Source organism: Bombina bombina, chromosome 6, assembly GCF_027579735.1.
Source record: "Bombina bombina isolate aBomBom1 chromosome 6, aBomBom1.pri, whole genome shotgun sequence".
Lineage (NCBI taxonomy): Eukaryota > Metazoa > Chordata > Amphibia > Anura > Bombinatoridae > Bombina > Bombina bombina.
Window position 1 is genome coordinate 1,012,231,526 of NC_069504.1, and position 19,957 is coordinate 1,012,251,482.

The 19,957-nt window shown below is 35.0% G+C and overlaps 1 protein-coding gene across 1 annotated transcript in view; it reads left to right on the plus strand.

The window, feature by feature from the left end:
- The window catches only part of VWF (von Willebrand factor), a 424,292-nt gene that overhangs the window by 85,586 nt on the left and 318,749 nt on the right, over positions 1 to 19,957 (plus strand). Inside the window, exons 17-18 of the mRNA XM_053718732.1 lie at positions 218 to 309; positions 11,109 to 11,272. Coding sequence (XP_053574707.1) covers positions 218 to 309; positions 11,109 to 11,272 — 256 coding nt within the window. The remainder of the gene's footprint in view (positions 1 to 217; positions 310 to 11,108; positions 11,273 to 19,957) is intronic.

Genomic DNA, 19,957 nt, shown 5'->3' on the forward strand with positions numbered 1-19,957 from the left:
GCTTGGTAAGGATATCCAGTACAAAAACTTTCCTCAAAATTGTGCACATGACAAAACTATAGAAGCACAACAATATAACCAATGTATTAAATTAGTATTCTATATATTTTAATTAAATTAAATGAGTAAATAATGTTAATAAATAAAGGTTGTATAATAGCATTTGATATGTAAATATGCTGTTTGCACGTCCTTACTTGTTCACGCTTTTTTTCAGCTACTGTGAAAATGGACTAATGCACTGCAGCTCAAATGAAATTCCGGGTGCCTACATCGCCGATGCTTATTTTAATCAGCCACCAGCTAGAGGTCAGTATTTTAAATACATCAATACATTTTGTTCTGCTTCGCTGTGCAAACAAACAAGGCCCAAAAGAAAAGGGGAGTATCAGTATTCTTATTACAGTTTGAAGATTTTAATTTATGTTTGAACATAACACTTAATAGATTTACATAATTTTGAGATAATTTTATTTGATCATTACTTAAGGGACAGTCAACACCAGAATTGTTGTTGTTTTAAAAGATAGATAATCCCTTAATTACCCAGTCCCCAGTTTTGCATAACCAACACAGCTATAATAATACACGTTTTACCTCTGTAATTACCTTGTATCTAAGCCTCTTCAGACTGCCTCCTTATTTCAGTTCTTTTGACAGACTTGCATTTTAGCCAATCAGGGCTCACTTCCTCTGTAAATTCAGATGCAAGAGCTCAATGTTATCTATATGAAACACATGAACTAGCTCCCTCTAGTGGTGAAAAACTGTCAAAATGCATTTAGATTAGAGGCGGCCTTCAAGGTTTAAGAAATTAGCATGAACCTCCTAGGTTTAGCTTTCAACTAAGAATACCCAGAGAACAAAGCAAAATTGGTGATAAAAGTAAATTGGAAAGCTGTTTAAAATTACATGCCCCATTTTAATAATAATTATAATAAAAAAAAATTGGACTTGACTTTCTGATGATGCTGCTCACTCCAAAAAACTATAATAGTTATACCCAGAGTTGCAGCACTATAAGCCTCTATATATTAAAATGATTGCAACTGCAATTATGTAGGTATACTCTTCAATATTCTCTGCTTATTTTCTTCAAGCTAGGAAACCTGTTCCCTCATGTTGGCTATGAGCGAACAGCAGGCACTGTTTCAGTTCATCCCTTGCCCGCATTCATTATTGCACAAGAAGGTTCTTGTGTAGCACTGCCCCCAGTTCTTGAGCAACCAATCACACAAGAGCAGAACGTTCGCCTCCTGTTAAGTGGTGGAGAGGGGAAGAAGTAATGGTCTTACTGTAGTTATAAGTGACTTCAAATACAGATCACTCTAACAAGCTTGTAAACTATTCTGTTTCTTGCTCAAACTATTCTAGTTGTTTAGGACTGTGAGTGCTACCTATATGTACTTATTTATCAGTTTTGATACTGATGAATTTCAAGCTTGTAAATCAATTAAAAAAAAAAACATTTTATGCATTCAAAACTGAAATAAAGCCATTTAAATAAATCTTTTTAACATAATTTTATCTTAGCTGGTTGGTCAGCCCACAGAAAAAGCGAGTAGTTTCATGGTGCGATTGACTTTCTCTCATGCACTAGCATTTACCTCCAAACCATGATCATTTTACTCAACAGCTTTATATTCTAGGTGGATTACCAATGATGCATGACAAGCAAAAGCATTATTTGCAATATTATTATTATTATTATTATCATTTATTTGTATAGCGCTGCCAAATTCCGTAGCGCTGGGTACAATGATAGGGGTATACAATGACAAAGATTTGTGATAAAATACAAAACAAAACTAAACAAATCTAGTACAGGAGCAAGAGGGCCCTGCTCTGGAGAGCTCACGGTCTACAGGTTTAGGGTGCAGAGACATAAGGTTGGGGTAGCTTGTCACATTGGTTGTATTTGCAGCAGTGAGTCAGGCAGTTCATGTATTAGTTTGGTTCGGATGCGGTATGGAGGAGAGATGGTAAACCTCTCTGAATAGGTGAGTTTTCAAGGAGCGTCGGAAGCTATACAAGGTTGGACACAGTCTAATGGAGCGGGGTAGAGAGTTTCAGAGGACAGGAGCAGCACGTGCAAAGTCTTGGAGTCGGGAGTGGGACGTAAAAATAACAGGAGTGGAGAGACGTAGGTCAGAGGTTGATCAAAGAGGATGGGATGGGGAATATTTCACGATGAGAGAGGAAATATAGTTGGGAGTTAGACTGTTGAATGCTTTATAAGTTAGGGTTAATACTTTAAATTGTATTCTGGAGTGTATGGGGAGCCAGTGTAGAGACTGGCAGAGTGGAGCAGCTGATGTAGATCGGCGACTTAGGTGGATGAGTCTAGCAGAAGCATTAATAATAGATTGGAGGGAGGAGAGGCAGTGTTTTGGAAGGCCATTTAGGAGTAGATTGCAATAATCAATGCGTGACAAAATGAGGGAATGAATAAGTATTTTTGTAGTTTTTTGAGTAAGGAAGGGAATAATTCTGGAAATGTTGCGTAGGTGTTAACGGCAGGATTTGGTAAGTGCTTGTATATGTGGGTTGAATGTGAGTTCTGAGTCTAGTGTGACCCCAAAACAGTGGACTTGGGGTGAGGTGTTGATAATAGAGTCTCCAACCATCAGAGAAATGTCAGGTGTTGGATGTCTCGAAGAGGGGGGGGGAATAAGAAGCAGCTCAGCAATAGCAGTAAGGAAACTAGGTACAAATTATTGTAGTGCATAAATAAATGTATGTGTTCACAATAACCTAGAGGTAGAAGGCTGCATTTTACCACCTAGCATATGACTGTGTGCTTATTAAAGGGACAGTCTTTTCCAGAATTGTTATTTTTTTAAAAGATAGATAATCCCTTTATTACCATTCCCCAGTTTTGCATAACCAACACGGTTATATTAATATACTTTTTACCTCTGTGATTATATTGTACCTAAGCCCTATCTCAGCATTTTAGCTAATCAGTGCTGGCTTATAAATAAATCCATTGGAGTGAGCACAATGTTATCTATATGGCACACATGAGCTAGCACTGTCTAGCTGTGATTAACTGTCAAAATGCCCTGAGATAAGAGGCAGCCGTCTAGGCCTTAGAAATTAGCATATGAGCCTACTTAGGTTTAGCTTTCAACAAATAATACTAAGTGAACAAAGCAAATTTGATGATAAAAGTAAATTGGAAAGTTGTTTCAAATTGCATGCCCTATCTGAATCATGAAAGTTTTATTTTGACTAGACTGACCATTTAATATATATTTATACTCATTTTCAGTTACAGTGGCAACTAGAAATTAAATACATTTATACCTGTTTGCATATTAATCCTGTTTAATGCATAATTATTAATTAGACTTCGGATATCGCCACCGCATTAAATTCTTCTACCCATAGACTTCAATGGAGAGCGTAATTTAAAAAAAAAAGTAACATCTATTGCTCGCCATCTTAACCGTGTTTAACCAAGTGTGCTATACCCGACATGAATTTACACTCCAATGTTCTTCAAATAGAAGAAAATGTATTTATTTCTAAATAGATATTTCTATATATATATATATATATATATATATATATATATATATATATATATATATATATATATATATATATATATATATATATATATATATATATATATCTGATGTTTTTTTTAAATATATAGCTATATCTATATGCATACATATATATTGAATGAATATATATAGTTGAAGGTATATACTGATATATAAACGAATATCTATTTAAAAATACATAGAACATTACCCGCTATGTGAAGAACATTGGAATGTAAAATATGTACAGTAAATATACAGTAAAACACATGATGAAATATTAAAATTAAATATTAATGATTTTTCATGTTTTAAGGTATTTGAGTGAAAATGGCTCCAAAGTATCTAAACATATGCATATATGTGTTTATATGTGTATATGTATGTCTATACATAAATACACATATAAATACATATCTATACACATATATACACATGTGTATATACCTACATACACATATTTAGACATGTATATGTATGTATATATACATTAACCCTTTCCATTTAAATACCTTGTTATATACCATGTACCTTTTAACCCTTATAACTTTAAATTTTTAATATTTATGTGAATAATTGTTATTAGTGTACATATGAGTGTGACACTTTATTTTAATGTATCTATCTTGTGTTTGGTACAATCTTTTATTTATCCCTAATCCTTTACGCTAGTACTTCAGTTGCGCTAACCTGAAGAGTGCAAATTTAGTTTGAACTCTTGCAGTCTTGTGGGTGCGCTATTTCAATATCGTGCTCGCGCTTATGTAGGCACGCCACTTTCAATCTAGCCCATAATGTAGCTCAGCCAGGTACAAGATACATATTTTATATGAAAAGCTGTATATAGATTATGAAAACATGAAAATGTTTACATGAAAGATCTCAGTTATAAAGATGTGTGCAGTTCATACATAGATTCGTATCAAGGGACAATATCAATGTGTACATATTTTACAAATATATACAGTATATCTCTAAGTTTAAGTATTGTGAGGGATGTTGCACTATTAAATAATCTTGTTCTAAGACAGTCTTACATTATTTGCTTACTTATTTATGAGACTGCTTAGTCAGGAAATAATATGCTATAATATCTAGATACTTTTACAAAAATGCAAATAGTGCTTGCATAAAAATATTGCCTTACCCATAATTATGTATTATGTTTTAGTGCAGTTATATCTTTAAGGAATGATCACATACTCACATCCATTCATACTATTTTATTAAAGAAATGAATAACCAGTCAAATGCTGGAACATTATGTGAAACGCGTCAGAGGCACTCTCATGAGAGCATAGTCTTTCTTTTTAATGCAGCTTACTCTGTTGATTTGATATAATAAACAAATGCCTTGCGGTGCATGAATAGAAATTTAGAGTAAAAGTAATATCAGCTCCTGCTATAGAAGGAGCTTAGACGCAGACAGGAGCAGATTCAGATAATATTGTCTCAGTATTTTAGCTATAACCTCCACAGCAGCAGATGCTACTTTAATAAAATGAAAGAGTTTAAGTAATTTTTAAAGCAAATGTGTTTTGTGGAGCATTTGGCTGGTTATTAATTTATTTAATAAAATAGTATGAATGGATGTGAGTATGTGATTATTCCTTAAAGATATAACTGCACTAAAACATAATACAAAATGAAGGGTAAGGAGATCTTTTTGTGCATTTTGGTTAACATATATATCTCTGTCTAGCCAACTTCCACTGATGTTTATGATATATATATATATATTGTCTCTCTCTGCCAAATAATACTCCCCATGATTTAAATTGAAAATCAAATGCCAGAAACAAAATATGTGTACAGTACAGTACATTGCTATCATCCCTTGATAAGCAGCTGCATATGTACTGCACACATCTTTATAACGGAGATCTTTCATGTAAGTCATATATGGGTTGTCAGCCAAAGGTTGGGTTGGTTGAAAAGTTCAGCCTTTTTCAAAAAATTAACTGTTTGAAAAATGTTGTCACAATTTTTTCTGTCTTTTGGATGAGCAAAACAGTATTATGTAATGTAATGAAACACCCAACACATATGTACAAGTTAAATGGGGCATGAGATTTGGAAAAAGGACTAGAAGAATATTTTGCACTTTGAATGTCCAGCACAGCTTTGTAATTTCATATGTACTAGCAAACTTCAATCATTCTCCACGGAATCTGTTGGCGCTCTACAAATAACCGATAATAATTCTCCACACATCATACAAGGTTTACTCATATCTTACTCTGTATGCTGGACCCATTCCTCCAATTTTTCTCACAGTAATTTAGGTCCAATATATTTGTTATCTTCCTCACTTAGTTGTATTTAAAGGGAGGCAATGTTGCAAAATGTATTACAGTCCTTTTTTTATTTTTATGGTTGTGCCTCTCCTTAATAAATCAGCTAATGAGCAGCTGAGTCCCTGGATGCAGTTGTACACAATTATGCATTTCCTTTTTCTTTCACTTCAATTTTTTACAGCTTTTCCTAAATCTTTTTCAATGCAAAAATAATGTTGACATGTTTAAAGGGACAGTCAAGTTCAAAAAAAATATTTCATGATTTAAATAGGGAATGTAATTTTAAACAGCTTTCCAATTTACTTTTAGCACCAATTTTGCTTTGTTCTCTTGGTATTCTTAGTTGAAAGCTAAACCTAGGAGGTTCATATGCTAATTTCTTAGACCTTGAAGACTGCCTCTAATCTGAATGCATTTTGACCACTAGAGGGCATTAGTTCATGTGTTTCATATAGATAACATTGAGCTAATGCACGTTAAGTTACCTTGGAGTGAGCACTGATTGGCTAAAATGCAAGTCTGTCAAAAGAACTTAAATAAGGGGGCAGTTTGCAGAAGTATATCTAGATAGGTATGTCTGGAGCACTTTATGACAGAAAATAACAAAAGAATAACAAGAAAACAAAGAAAATTTGATAATAGAAGTACCGTACATTGAAAAGTTGTTTAAAATTGTATGTTCTATCTGAATCATGAAAGAAAAATGTTGTTTTATGTCCCTTTAATATTTGGGGGCTAACAATGATGATAAAGACACAGCACACAGTATATGGAACCCTTAGCAGCTCAGTAGGGATTTAGAGGCACATGGCACCCCTTAGCACCCAATAGAGCCTCCACTGGTTTTCATTATACATAAATAGCTTTTCCTATCTTGTACATGGCCCTAAGTACTGTGCTCAATGGCATTGTTTTTTCTTACAGTTCAGTTGTGAAACTAATATCTAAAAAAAACTTACAACTGCAGGATATATAAAGATTTGTACTTCTCTTATTAACGTTTGAGTGCATTTTGAGTTCGGCTCCATTATAATAAATAGAAACTATCTCACAATTGTTCACCAAGTTCCACTGCTAATACCGGTATCACATAAACACCTTTAGCACCTTACACAACAATCAAATTAAAGGGATTTATGAAACTCAAAACATTTCTTATGTGATTCAGACAGAGCATACATTTTTCAAAAAGTTTCCGATTTACTTCTGTTTTCAAATTTGTTCCTTTCCCATTGTATTCTTTGTTGAAGAGATACATAGGTAGGAGTCTGGAACACTACATGGCAGGAAATAGTCCTGACATCTAGTGATCTTGCAAATGGATAATATTCTTGCAAAACTGCTGCCATATAGTGTTCCAGACACTTGCATGCTCCTGAGCTCATCTCCCTTGCATGTATTATCTGAATCATGAAAGAATAAAAAAAATCACAGTGTTAAATGTTCCAGGGTCTAAAGTCTTCAGGGTACACTTCAGTCACACTGAGGGCAGTGGAAGAACAACATTATTCAGAACTAGACATGTGCGTTTCGTTCCGAATCGAAATTTCGATGAATTTGTCAAATTTGGAGCTTCGAAATTATTCAAATTTACGAATTACCGTAGCAACAAAACTAACGAATAAATCCAAATTATTTTGGATTTATTCGTTCTATTCGGATGGCCATGGACTAATCACAATTGCACTAGTATTGTACAGTATATTAGGTTATATCACTCTGTTATGGGTTACACCTATTATTACAGTACATAATACTAGTCTAATACACAGCACATCCCACCTAACACATACCGAACTTCCGAATTTACTAATCGAATCCGAACCGAATACATCCAAATTTACTCGAATCCGAATGAATCCAAATGAATCTGAAACAAATGCATTAGAATGTATCCGAATTCGAATCGATCCGAAAACGAAATTCTAAAACATCCGAATCGGTCTGAAACGAATGTTTCCGCCGCGCACACATCTATTCAGAACTAACTTATAGGGAGGGCATATAACATAATGCATTACAAAGATTTTTTTATTTGCATAATTAAACATTTTGGAGTAGATTACACATGGAATGCATTTGATAGCACATGGTGCATTCTCTGTTGCGCAGCAATGCACAGTGAATAACGCACAATCTTATATTACAAGTGGACAGTTAAATATTTTTAGTTTGCCCTCTACTTTTAATGAATAAGGTGAGGAAAGCTAGTGTGCTCAATGCACTCATATTACAAGTGGTGAGTTAAAGGGTCAGTCAACACCAAAATTACTTAAAAAGATAGATAATATATTTACTACCCATTCCCCAGCTTTGCACAACCAACAGTGTTATATTAATATACTTTTATAACCTTTAAACCTCTAAATGTCTGCCTGTTTCTAAGCCTTTAAAGACGGCCTCTTATCTTTTCACAACAGGGGAGTGCCAGTTCATGTGAGCCATAAAAATAACACTGTACTCATGCAAGTCAAGTCAATAGATATGCAAGTATACTAATAATAATAAAGTCATGTGATCAGTGGGCTGTCAGAAAAGGCTTAGATACAAGGTAATCACAGAGGTAAAAGGTGTATTAATATAACCATGTTGGCTGTGCAAAGTTGGGGAATAGGTAATAAAGGGATTATCTATCTTTTTAAAAAATACATTTTTTGACTTTACTGTCTCTTTAAGTGATCCAAAATACCGTTGTAACATTTCATACTTTTTATACCTGTAGTAAGTCATTATTATTAACAGTATAGCACAGAACTACATGAGGAACTTCACTAATTGCTTACCATCCGCTTAGCACACCCTTGACTTAATAATCGAGTGAAATCCGGCATGAACTTTACTCACCCGCGTAGAAGTCTGTTATGTAAAGAATTTAGCTCACCTGTGCTATCCAACATGCAGAAGTTAATGTGCTCTAGACTATTGGTTGAGCGATAAAAATTAACTTTCGACTCGTAGTATGAGCTAAAAAATAGAAGCATTATTGATTGCAATCAAGCAATGTTAACACACAATAGCACTAATATTTTCTTGGCCTTTATGGGATGTTACATTTTTAGTTCATGTTAAATTTAATTTTTCTTGAGTTATCTCATTAAGCTAACGTTAGCAACTTTAACTCATTTTAAACAAAATAACACGAAATTAAGTGGACTTAAAGTGAATGTAAATTTTGATGCTAAAGTGTGCGTTTTTTAATTTTTTAAAAATAATTCATCAAAATTTACATTTCACTCGTGTTGTGAAAAAAACGTACCTTTTTAACTTGACAGCCGCTCCAGCTTCCCCCAGTCATCGCAAAGCCATTTCTGATGTCAGAAATCATGGATCGGTCTTCCTCCAATCACAGCTTCCCCCCTGGGGAATCAGTGTCTGATTCAAAGCCGTGATTGGAGGAAGCCGGATTCATCATTTTAGACCCAGGAAGAGGCGTTGCGAGGAAGCTGGAGCAGTTGTCAAGATTAAAAGGTAATTTTTTTTTCATAACACGAGTGAAATGTAAATTTTGATGAATTAAAGTGGCCCTGTTTTTAATCAAATTTTTTAAAACTGTGCACTTTAGCATCAAAATTTACATTCACTTTAAAGGACCATTAAATACAGCAGATTTGCATAAGTAACTAGTGCATAATTAAAATACAATGCAATAGCATCTACAAATGAATTTTTTTCTCCCATTTTCAGCCCCCCCTGTACCATGTGACAGACATCAACCAATCACAGACTAGTATACATATACACTGTGAGCCTGTGCACATGCTCAGTAGGAGCTTGTTCCCCAGAAAGTGTGTAGATAAAAAGACTGTGCAAAATTAAAGTAAAACGGAAAGTGTTTTAAAACATAAGCTCTTTCTGAATCATAAAAGTTTATTTTGACTTGAGTGTCCCTTTAATTTTAAGAGTGTCACTATGTGTTTGTTGCTTATTAGATTTAAATGAAAGCACTTTAAATATATTTTTTTTATATATCCAGGAACACTCCAACACCCAAGGTCCCACCTTTTTGCTTTTAATACCCTCATAAATAAAAACAAAACTAAACTAAGTAAAGCTTTTACCACCATACTTATGCCATTGCCATATATAATTGGATTATTCCAGCCAGCAGCAAGAGGGTCTGTTGCAGGGCTCTTGCCATAATTCCTGTGTTTCCTCCTATTTAAATTATTTTTGTTTGGCTTTTGAGCATTTTCCACTAACCTGATGGGGGAGTTTAGCAGTAAGAGGGAGTATTAGGGGGTACAGGTTCCCTGAATGTTGGCATAGTCTTTTAGAAGTAACTCCTTAGTTGGGGGGGCGTTCATTCAAGGAGGTCACATGGGGTAAGGCATTGTGTCCATGTTTGTTTAGAGTATTTGCAGCAGTGCCGGTTGGGTTAATTGCATTGAGGGATACTGTGTTTATAGTTTATTACAGTGGGGACGCTGGAGGGATCATTGGATGCTTCTGATATTACTTAAAGCACTAGTATTTAGTTCTTCACCACAATATACAAAACTTCACCACAAAATACTTTTTTATAATATAAGTCTTATATAAGACTTGAGTGTCCCTTTAATTTTAAGAGTGTCACTATGTGTTCGTTGCTTATTAGATTTAAATGAAAACACTTTATATATATTTTTTTATATATCCAGGAACACTCCAACACCCAAGGTCCCACCTTTTTGCTTTTAATACCCTCATAAATAAAAACTAAACTAAACTAAGTAAAGTTTTTACCACCATACTTATGTCATTGCCATATATAATTGGATTATTCCAGCCAGCAGCATTTTGAGCATTTTCCACTATCCTGATGGGGGAGTTTAGCAGTAAGAGGGAGTATTAGGGGGTACAGGTTCCCTGCATGTTGGCATAGTCTTTTAGAAGTAACTCCTTAGTTGGGGGACGTTCATTCAAGGAGGTCACATGGGGTAAGGCATTGTGTCCATGTTTGTTTAGAGTATTTGCAGCAGTGCCGGTTGGGTTAAATGCATTGAGGGATACTGTGTTTATAGTTTATTACAGTGGGGACGCTGGAGGGATCATTGGATGCTTCTGATATTACTTAAAGCACTAGTATTTCGTTCTTCACCACAATATACAAAACTTCACCACAAAATATTTTTTTTATAATATGGGTCTTAATTGTTAACACTAACAGTACTTGATAATGTGAGAGTAAAATTGGCACAGGCTTCAAAACAAATCTGGAATTAACTGAAAAACCCATAAAAACATATGACTTTATTTATTTATTTTCTTTTCTTTGCAGTGAAAAGAAGCTTAACATGCAGAGCTCCCCTCAATAAATTTATATGTCCTGAGAATGACCCAAGTGCCAAAGGAATAGAATGTGCCAAGACATGCCAAAACTATGAGCTGGAATGCGTGAGACATGGTGGCTGCACTTCTGGTTGCATGTGTCCCAGTGGAAGGGTAGGAAAATCTATCTGATAAAGTTATATTAATTGTTATGTTTAGGTAAATTGAATAAATTAAGACAATGTAAACATAGATACCTAATTAGCATAATGTAAATAACAGAACAATACACGAACTTTGGTAAGAGTAGAAACAAAACAGCATCTCCCAAACCATGGACACTGGAAAGAGTCTTAATAGCAATAAACTCCATGTTTCATTGTATATTCATTCTAAAACAAATAAAACTCAATGGTCTAGATTACAAGTAGGGCGCTCAATCATTAACTGTGCTAGAAGTTAACTTTTTACGCCCGTCGGGTTGTGCTCGTATTATGAGTTGAAAGTAAACTGTTTTCGCTCACGTGTAAAAAAGACAAACTTAGGATATAACCTGTTCCCCCATAATAGTGAATGGAGCAAAAAAAGTGGCAAAAACCTAACACCCTACTTGCGAGCAAACACAATCCCATATTCTCAAGTGCGCTAAGCCGACATGAAAATATAAATATGACACATTCTAATGTTTGTCACATAGAAGAATATGTTCTATTTATTTATTTATTCATAAATATTCATAAATATTCACAGTAAATACACAATAGAACACTTTATTAAATATAAATATTGCATATATATGCTTTTACATGTTTTCATCTACTTAACTGCAAAGGGTGCCAATGCACACACACATATAATTACATAAATTATTACATATAAATATAAACACATATAAATACATAAATACATCTGTACACACATATACATTTATATCTTTCTTTCTATCTATCTATCTATCTATCTATCTATCTATCTATCTATCTATCTATCTATCTATCTATCTATCTATCTATCTATCTATCTATCTATCTATCTATCCATCTATCTATATACATATCCATCTTTAGACATGTATATGTATGTGTCTCAATGTTAAAGCCATTTGCCTGCTTTTTTTCTAACACTTGAGACCTCATATTTTTGAGCCTTTATAACTTTTGTGTGCAATTTGTTTTTAATAATTGTTATTAGATATGGTTATCATGGGTGTAGCTGTACTTTGTAATGTATTTTTTATGTGTTTTGTGACACTTTTCTGTTTCGCGAAACAATTAAACTGAGCTCTGAGGACGCGGTAATCATTTTAGGGCAAATTACGATTGTGCTCAAGAAATAGCATTTACTTTCAACTTGTAATATGAGTGGAAAACCTGGTGCCTGCAAACAGCCACGATAAACCGCTTATCGCTCATGCGGAACTGTTAACGTACCACTCGTAATCTGGCCCAATATCAATATTCACCTTCATCCATGATCGAAAGTATTAAAACTATTTGGGTTCTACAGGCTTATTTTTTTAGAGCTGAAGCTATAGAGTTGCATGTTTTCTTTTTCTCTTTTGCAAGTAGAAGAAGACATTTTAATATGTATTGCTGTTTTAAAAAAACAAACAAAAAAAAATGATTTTGATATATATATATATATATACAGTGGGGCAAAAAAAGTATTTAGTCAGCCACCAATTGTGCAAGTTCTCCCACTTAGATGAGAGAGGCCTGTAATTTTTATCATAGGTATACCTCAACTATGAGAGACAAAATGTGGAAACAAATCCAGACAATCGCATTTTCTGATTTGGAAAGAATTTATTTGCAAATTATGGTGGAAAATAAGTATTTGGTCAATATCAAAAGTTCATCTCAATACTTTGTTATATATCCTTTGTTGGCAATGACAGAGGTCAAACATTTTCTGTGAGTCTTCACAAAGTTGTCACACACTGTTGCTAGTATGTTGGCCAATTCCTGCATGCAGATCTCCTCTAGAGCAGTGATGTTTTGGGGCTGTCGCTGGGCAACACAGACTTTCAACTCCCTCCAAAGGTTTTCTATGGGGTTGAGATCTGGATACTGGCTAGGCCACTTCAGGACCTTGAAATGCTTCTTATGAAGCCACTCCTTCGTTGCCCGTGCGGTGTGTTTGGGATCATTGTCATGCTGAAAGACCCAACCATGTTTCATCTTCAATGCCCTTGCTGATGGAAGAAGGTTTGCACTCAAAATCTTACAATACATGGCCCCATTCATTTTTTCATGTACACGGATCAGTCGTCCTGTTCCCTTTGCAGAGAAACAGCCCCAAAGCATGATGTTGCCACCCCCATGCTTCACAGTAGGTTATGGTGTTTCTACCAAACAGTTCTACTTTGGTTTCATCTGACCATATGACATTCTCCCAATCTGCTTCTGGATCATCCAAATGCTCTCTAGCATACTTCAGACGTGCCCGGACATGTACTGGCTTAAGCAGGGGGACATGTCTGGCCCTGCAGGATCTGAGTCCCTGGCAGCGTAGTGTGTTACTGATGGTAGCCTTTGTTACGGTGGTCCCAGCTCTCTGCAGGTCATTCACTAGGTCCCCCCGTGTGGTTCTGGGATGTTTGCTCACCGTTCTTGTGATCATTTTGACCCCACGGGTCAAAATGATCACAAGTTGGGTCAAAATGAGCCCCAGATTGAAGGAGATTATCAGTGGTCTTGTATGTCTTCCATTTTCTAATTACTGCTCCCACAGTTGATTTCTTCAAACCAAGCTGCTTGTCTATTGCAGATTCAGTCTTCCCAGCCTGGTGCAGGTCTACAATTTTGTTTCTGGTGTCCTTCGACAGCTCTTTGGTCTTCACCATAGTGGAGTTTGGAGTGTGACTGTTTGAGGTTATGGACAGGTGTCTTTTATACTGATAACAAGTTCAAACAGGTGCCATTAATACAGGTAATGTGTGGAGGACAGAGGAGCCTCTTAAAGAAGAAGATACAGGTCTTTGAGAGACAGAAATATTGCTTGTTTGTGGGTGACCAAATACTTACTTTCCACCATAATTTGCAAATAAATTCTTTCCAAATCAGACAATGTGATTGTCTGGATTTGTTTCCACATTTTGTCTCTCATAGTTGAGGTATACCTATGATGAAAATTACAGGCCTCTCTCATCTTCTTAAGTGGGAGAACTTGCACAATTGGTGGCTGACTAAATACTTTTTTGCCCCACTGTATATATATATATATATATATATATATATATATATATATATATATATATATATATATATTAACATTTTTGAATAGTTATCTTTTATATGTTTTTATGAGTTTAATGTCCCTTTAACAACAGAAGATTTTATTTTCTTTGTGGGTGAGCAGAAGAGTCTGTTTAGAGAGAGGTAAAGACAGGAATTTTTATGGATGTTTTGTCTGAGTGAACGTGTCTACCTGTGTAGCATCTACTGCCCACATTTATCATTATTGGACTTAAAGCTCATGCACCCCTGGCCCCTGCTCCAATTTGCATTAGTCTGGGGAGATTTCACTCTTTCACCTCAGAGGTTGTGGTCAGTTTAGGCGGCAGCGGTCACATGAGCAAACTGTCAATGTAAGGGGACCACAGCAGCAGCTTCATGCATTGAATTTATAAACTCTATCTTGAATGTACTTTTTTATTCGCTACTTTCATAACCTTTTTTTAAATAACAAATGTATGAACAATATATGCATATATGTATGAATAAACAATCCCTTGCTATGTAATGCCAAATCATTATATTTTTAATTATATATATAAAAGCATAAGCACCCATTTAAATTCCACTTTTGACTCCAGTCAGCCACCATTTATAAAATGATGCACCTCAAATTTGAATTAAAGCGACAGTCTACTTTAACTGTCTACTTTAACTGTTTATTGTTTAAAAAGATAGATAACCCTTTATTAACTGTTCCCCAGTTTTGCATAACCAATACTGTTATATTAATAAACTTTTTACCTCTGTGATAACCTTGTATGTAAGCCTCTGCAGACTGCCCCTTATCTTAGTTCTTTTGACAAACTTACATTTTAGCCAATTAGTGCTGGCTCATAATAACTCAACGGGAGTGAGCACAATTTTATCTATATGGCACACATGAGCTAGCACTGTCTAACTGTGAAAAACTGTCAAAATGCACTGAGATAAGAAATCAGCCTATAAGCACATAGAGGTTTAGCTTTCAACAAAGAGTACCAAGTGAACAAAGCAAATTCAATGATAAAAGTAAATTGGAAAGTTGATTAAAATTGTATGCCTTATCTGAACCATTAAAGTTTAATTTTGACTAGACTGCAAGTCTCTCCTGCTGCACATGTTGCCACTGAAAATATTATGCTTGAACATTGCCCCAACTCCAGGAAAAAAAAAATATGTGGATGCCCTTTTTTCTCATCCATTAAGACCAACTTTAAAACATTTATAAAATATTTTTGCCAAAAAAGTGTAAAGTTGAAATTGTATACATGTAAATGAAATCTAATACCTCATTATACCTCATTATATGTTGTGGTATCTCCTACCTATGCTCTTTAGCCGATAGGTGCGACTCCAACATCAATATTATCTAGAAAATACTGGTTTTATTTGTTTATTTAGAACAGGAACAGGGATTTTGAAAACAAAACACTATTTTGAAATAATTAAAACAAGATATACCCAGTCGGTAGAATATAGCTACTCTTTAAGTGTGATAATCCCCAATAGTCACACTAGTACTAGAAATATATTACAAAAGATAAGAGTGCGCTCCAAGGAGCTCTACCATTCAATGCTCAGCATTAACAAAATAAAACCCAATATATATATGGTCTTATTTATTTCACATAAAAATTTTTAAAACTTATTTAATATTACAATACATCAATAACATAAATAACATAAACAAATGTGATTAATAATAAGGTGCACCTTTTAAACAACAAAATTAAGAATAAAACTAAGAGGCTTGTTTCAGCGTGTTGCTTTTTTAACCATATATTGCAATTATTTGCAGTGATACTTTTCTATCAAAATCTCGCTACTTGTTGTAGCAATAAATGTAGTGAACGATAGTTATATCTCAAACTGACTTTTTCGAATATTAAAAGTGTGCAAATGCTTGAAAGTCTGTATTGAGGCAATGTTATAACCTTGTATCCCTTGCTTCCCAAACTTTTATGAAAAAGTAGTAAGTCAATATTTTATGACACAATGATAAGTTCTGTTTTCTTTTGTGTGCAGCAATAAATTCCGTTTTAAAGATCTTTTTACGAAGCCCCAAATGGGTACACAAACTCACCAGAATCCGAAAGGCAAATATTTTTAAAAAACCTTTCCCTGACCTCTCCAGGTGTTGGCGTCTTCTGCGTCAGCCGTTAGCTCCGGCTGTGACGTGTAACATTCACGTGATACCACTTCTCCGCCAATAGCTCAGTCAGGTTACCGGTAGATTGCTTTTTCAAATAAGATCTCAAATGGGGATAGATCCAATTGCTATGTTTCCATATAGCAGAGTTTTGCTTATGCACAACAGGTCTCTTCCGTGATTTAGATCACTGTAGTTGCCGTTTAACTTTTTGCAATTATACAGGATAGAGCGTTCAATAAGGCATAGATAGAGCTGGCCAGCTTCCACAGGTCCGATCATCTACGCGTTTCAGCAGAAATGCTTTTTTCAAGATCATTCAAGACTATTTTGAAATACCAGTATGGCTACACTACAATAATAGCATAAATTCTGCAAGATAAATTTATTAGGCCTGTCCCGGGACCATTATTTCAGTGGGGTAATCGCTATAGGGATAGAGTAGACATTTGTATACTTTCTTACTGTTGATGATCAGCTCAGAAGCGCGGTGCAAAACCAGTTTCTATAATTACCAACTTCTAGTTTTCAGATGATAGTTCCAGTATCAACAAGCTTTTTTGATGTTGGTTCTTTCCAAATGTTGGTAAAAAATTTCCCTTCGGGTGTTATGTCCTTAATAGGTAATTATATAATTTTCTAAATTATCCCTTCACAGATATTGTTGAAAAATCATAAAATTGTAGGAATGCGTTAGATCATATATCCAAAAAAAAGCTTATGTTCTACAGACAAGCAAAGAAATATTTGTATTCTATTAGTCACAGAAATCCCAGCTGTATCCTGTATTTATTTGCATGCAAACAGTGTTGGAATAAACATGGTTAAAAGGTTCAGACTCATAAGAATTGCTTCTCTGCACACAAATCGTTTTTAGTAGTTTATTTATTGATTAGTTTCTGATATATTTTCTGATATATTTTCCTATTCTAACAGTTCTATTTGTTATTACATTTAAAGGGTCAGTGTATTGTCAAATGTTCTCTCCTTTAATGTCTTGCCAATGATCCATTTTACTTGTTGAATTATATTAAATTGTTTAAAAATATATCCTTTACTTTTATTTTGTAATTTGAAAAAGATAGTTTTGCCTGTTGGGGCTAACACCTGTACTGAAAATTCCAGTACTGTAGTACTGGTTAAAGAAAGGCTATGTAAACAAGAAACTGGAAAAAAACACTCCCCCAGTAAGTGGTGGGAGAGATGGGTACTAAAATGTTTATTTTTAGTTGCCTCACCGCCATGGAGAGAATTCACACAAAATCTATGGAAATTTGAGAGAAATCTTGTTTTGTAATATAGGAGTTTTTCCTTCACGATCTATTTGAGGGTTCTCACTGTTCTTAGAAGAGCTTTAGATCATTGGGCAATAAGTATTGGGTTTTGTAATTACAGAGATAAAATAATGAGTCCTTTGTGTGCAGAAAGAAAAATAAAATAATGATGTCTGCTCTCCCTGCAACCTCCATCCATTTGGATGGGTTGTGGTTTTAATTGGCAAAACAGCTATTTCAACAAACAAAATAAACCTAATACATTTCACACTTTACAGCTTGTATAGCAAGTCACTGGAAAAACATTAAGGTGAAACCAATTTTACAGTACACTGTCCCATTTACATTAAATTCCTCATAAAAAATGTGTAAGTAGCGTAAAATTATTTATTTAACCTGCTTTTTATAAATGTGCCCAGACAAAAAATGTATGTTGGAAAATTGCTCAGCTGAGATTTTCTATTTGAGTCCTTCAGATCAGCTGAATTTTGACAACATTATTTGTTTGCTAACAGAAATTTGTTAACTCCTAATTTCCTATGTGGAATGTCTTCAGGGCACCAGAGGAGCAGCTGGGCAGCAGCTTAAACTTAAATAAAGTAGTAGCTAGTGCTACTGCTACAAGCCAACAGCACAATTTTTTTTTTTGGGCCGAAATCGGCTAAGAACAAAAGTGAAGCTTACGTACTTATCCATTTACACAGGAATCAGTCGGCCCACAAGGATATTGCTGGATATAGTTATTGATTATCGTAAATTAGAACTTCTGAAACCTTTCCTGACTGAATATTGTAAATCTGCACTTTCAAACCCTTTCCTTCCTGTAGAAAAGGCGTTCCAGCCCTTAGAGAATAGTTTATCTGCATGAATAGAGGAATTTTGCTGCACCATCATCTGTTCACTCATTTATTCATTAAGGGTTAGATTACAAGTGGAGCTCCAGCTTGCACGCTAACATCGCTCGACTTCTGCTGTTTGTGTGTGTCAGGTAGCGCGCATTGAAAATAAAAGATTTTTGCTCGAGCATTAACCCGATGCACGCAAAGAGCAGAAATTACAATATTGCAACCTTGCTAACATCCTCTCCCATAGATTTCAAAGATGAGAGAAAAGTTGAAAAAAACCTAACTCCCAAACTTGCGCACTAACCTAAATCACCATAACTCCCCTTCTTTAATAACTCCTAACCCACAACATAGCCCACCGCAAAGCCCCCTCTACACTATTAACCCCTAACCCACAGCATAGCCCAATACACAGTTCCGACTACACTATTAACCCCTAACCCACCACATAGCCCAACGCAAAGTCCCCTCTACACTATTGTCCCCTAACCTCCCACATAGACCACCACAAGGTCCCGTCTACACTATTAAATCCTAACCCGCCACGTAGCCCACCCCTAATTCCAAAGTACAATATTAACCCCTTACCTGCCATACAACCACATCGCAAAATACCCCCAAAAAACTCTAACCTTACCTTAAAAAACAAACAAACCTAACCTTACCTTAAAAAAAAAAACAACAAAAAACGTAACTTTACCTTAAAAAACAAAACCATAGCTGAAAAATAAAATAACCTAATATTAAAGAAATAAAAACTACCATTACAGAATATAAAAAACCTACCATTACAGAAAAAACAAGCAAATTACCAAACATAAAAAAAACAGTTATGCCTATTCTAAAACCCCACTTAAAAAGCAAAACAAAACAAAAAAACTATAACACTAAACTACAGCAATAGCCATTAAAAGGGCTCTTTTATTGTATTGCCCTAAAGTGACATAGCTCTTTTTCATTTAAAACCCCCCAACACCAATCTACAAGTACCCCCCCCCCCCAAAAAAAAAAGACTATCTAAAAAAAACTACTCGAAAAAAGTGCCCTGAAAATGGCATTTGGCTTTGCATTGCCCTTAGAAGGGCATTTAGCTCTTTTTATGCCCAAAATAAAATAAAAAACCCTAATATAAAAAACAACCCCAAAGATGGTTCTCACCAAAGTTAAATCCACGCAGGGGAGCTCCATCTTTATCCCGGCAGTGGTCTTCTAACTTCATCCCGGCGGCGGTCTTCTATCTAAATCCATCTTCTTATCTTCTGTCATCGATGTCATCTTCATGCTATCACCAGCCATACTGCAAGGTTTATATAGGGATACCCTTGCATTCCACTTGGCTGATTTTCAATTTCAAATTCAAATCAACCAATAGA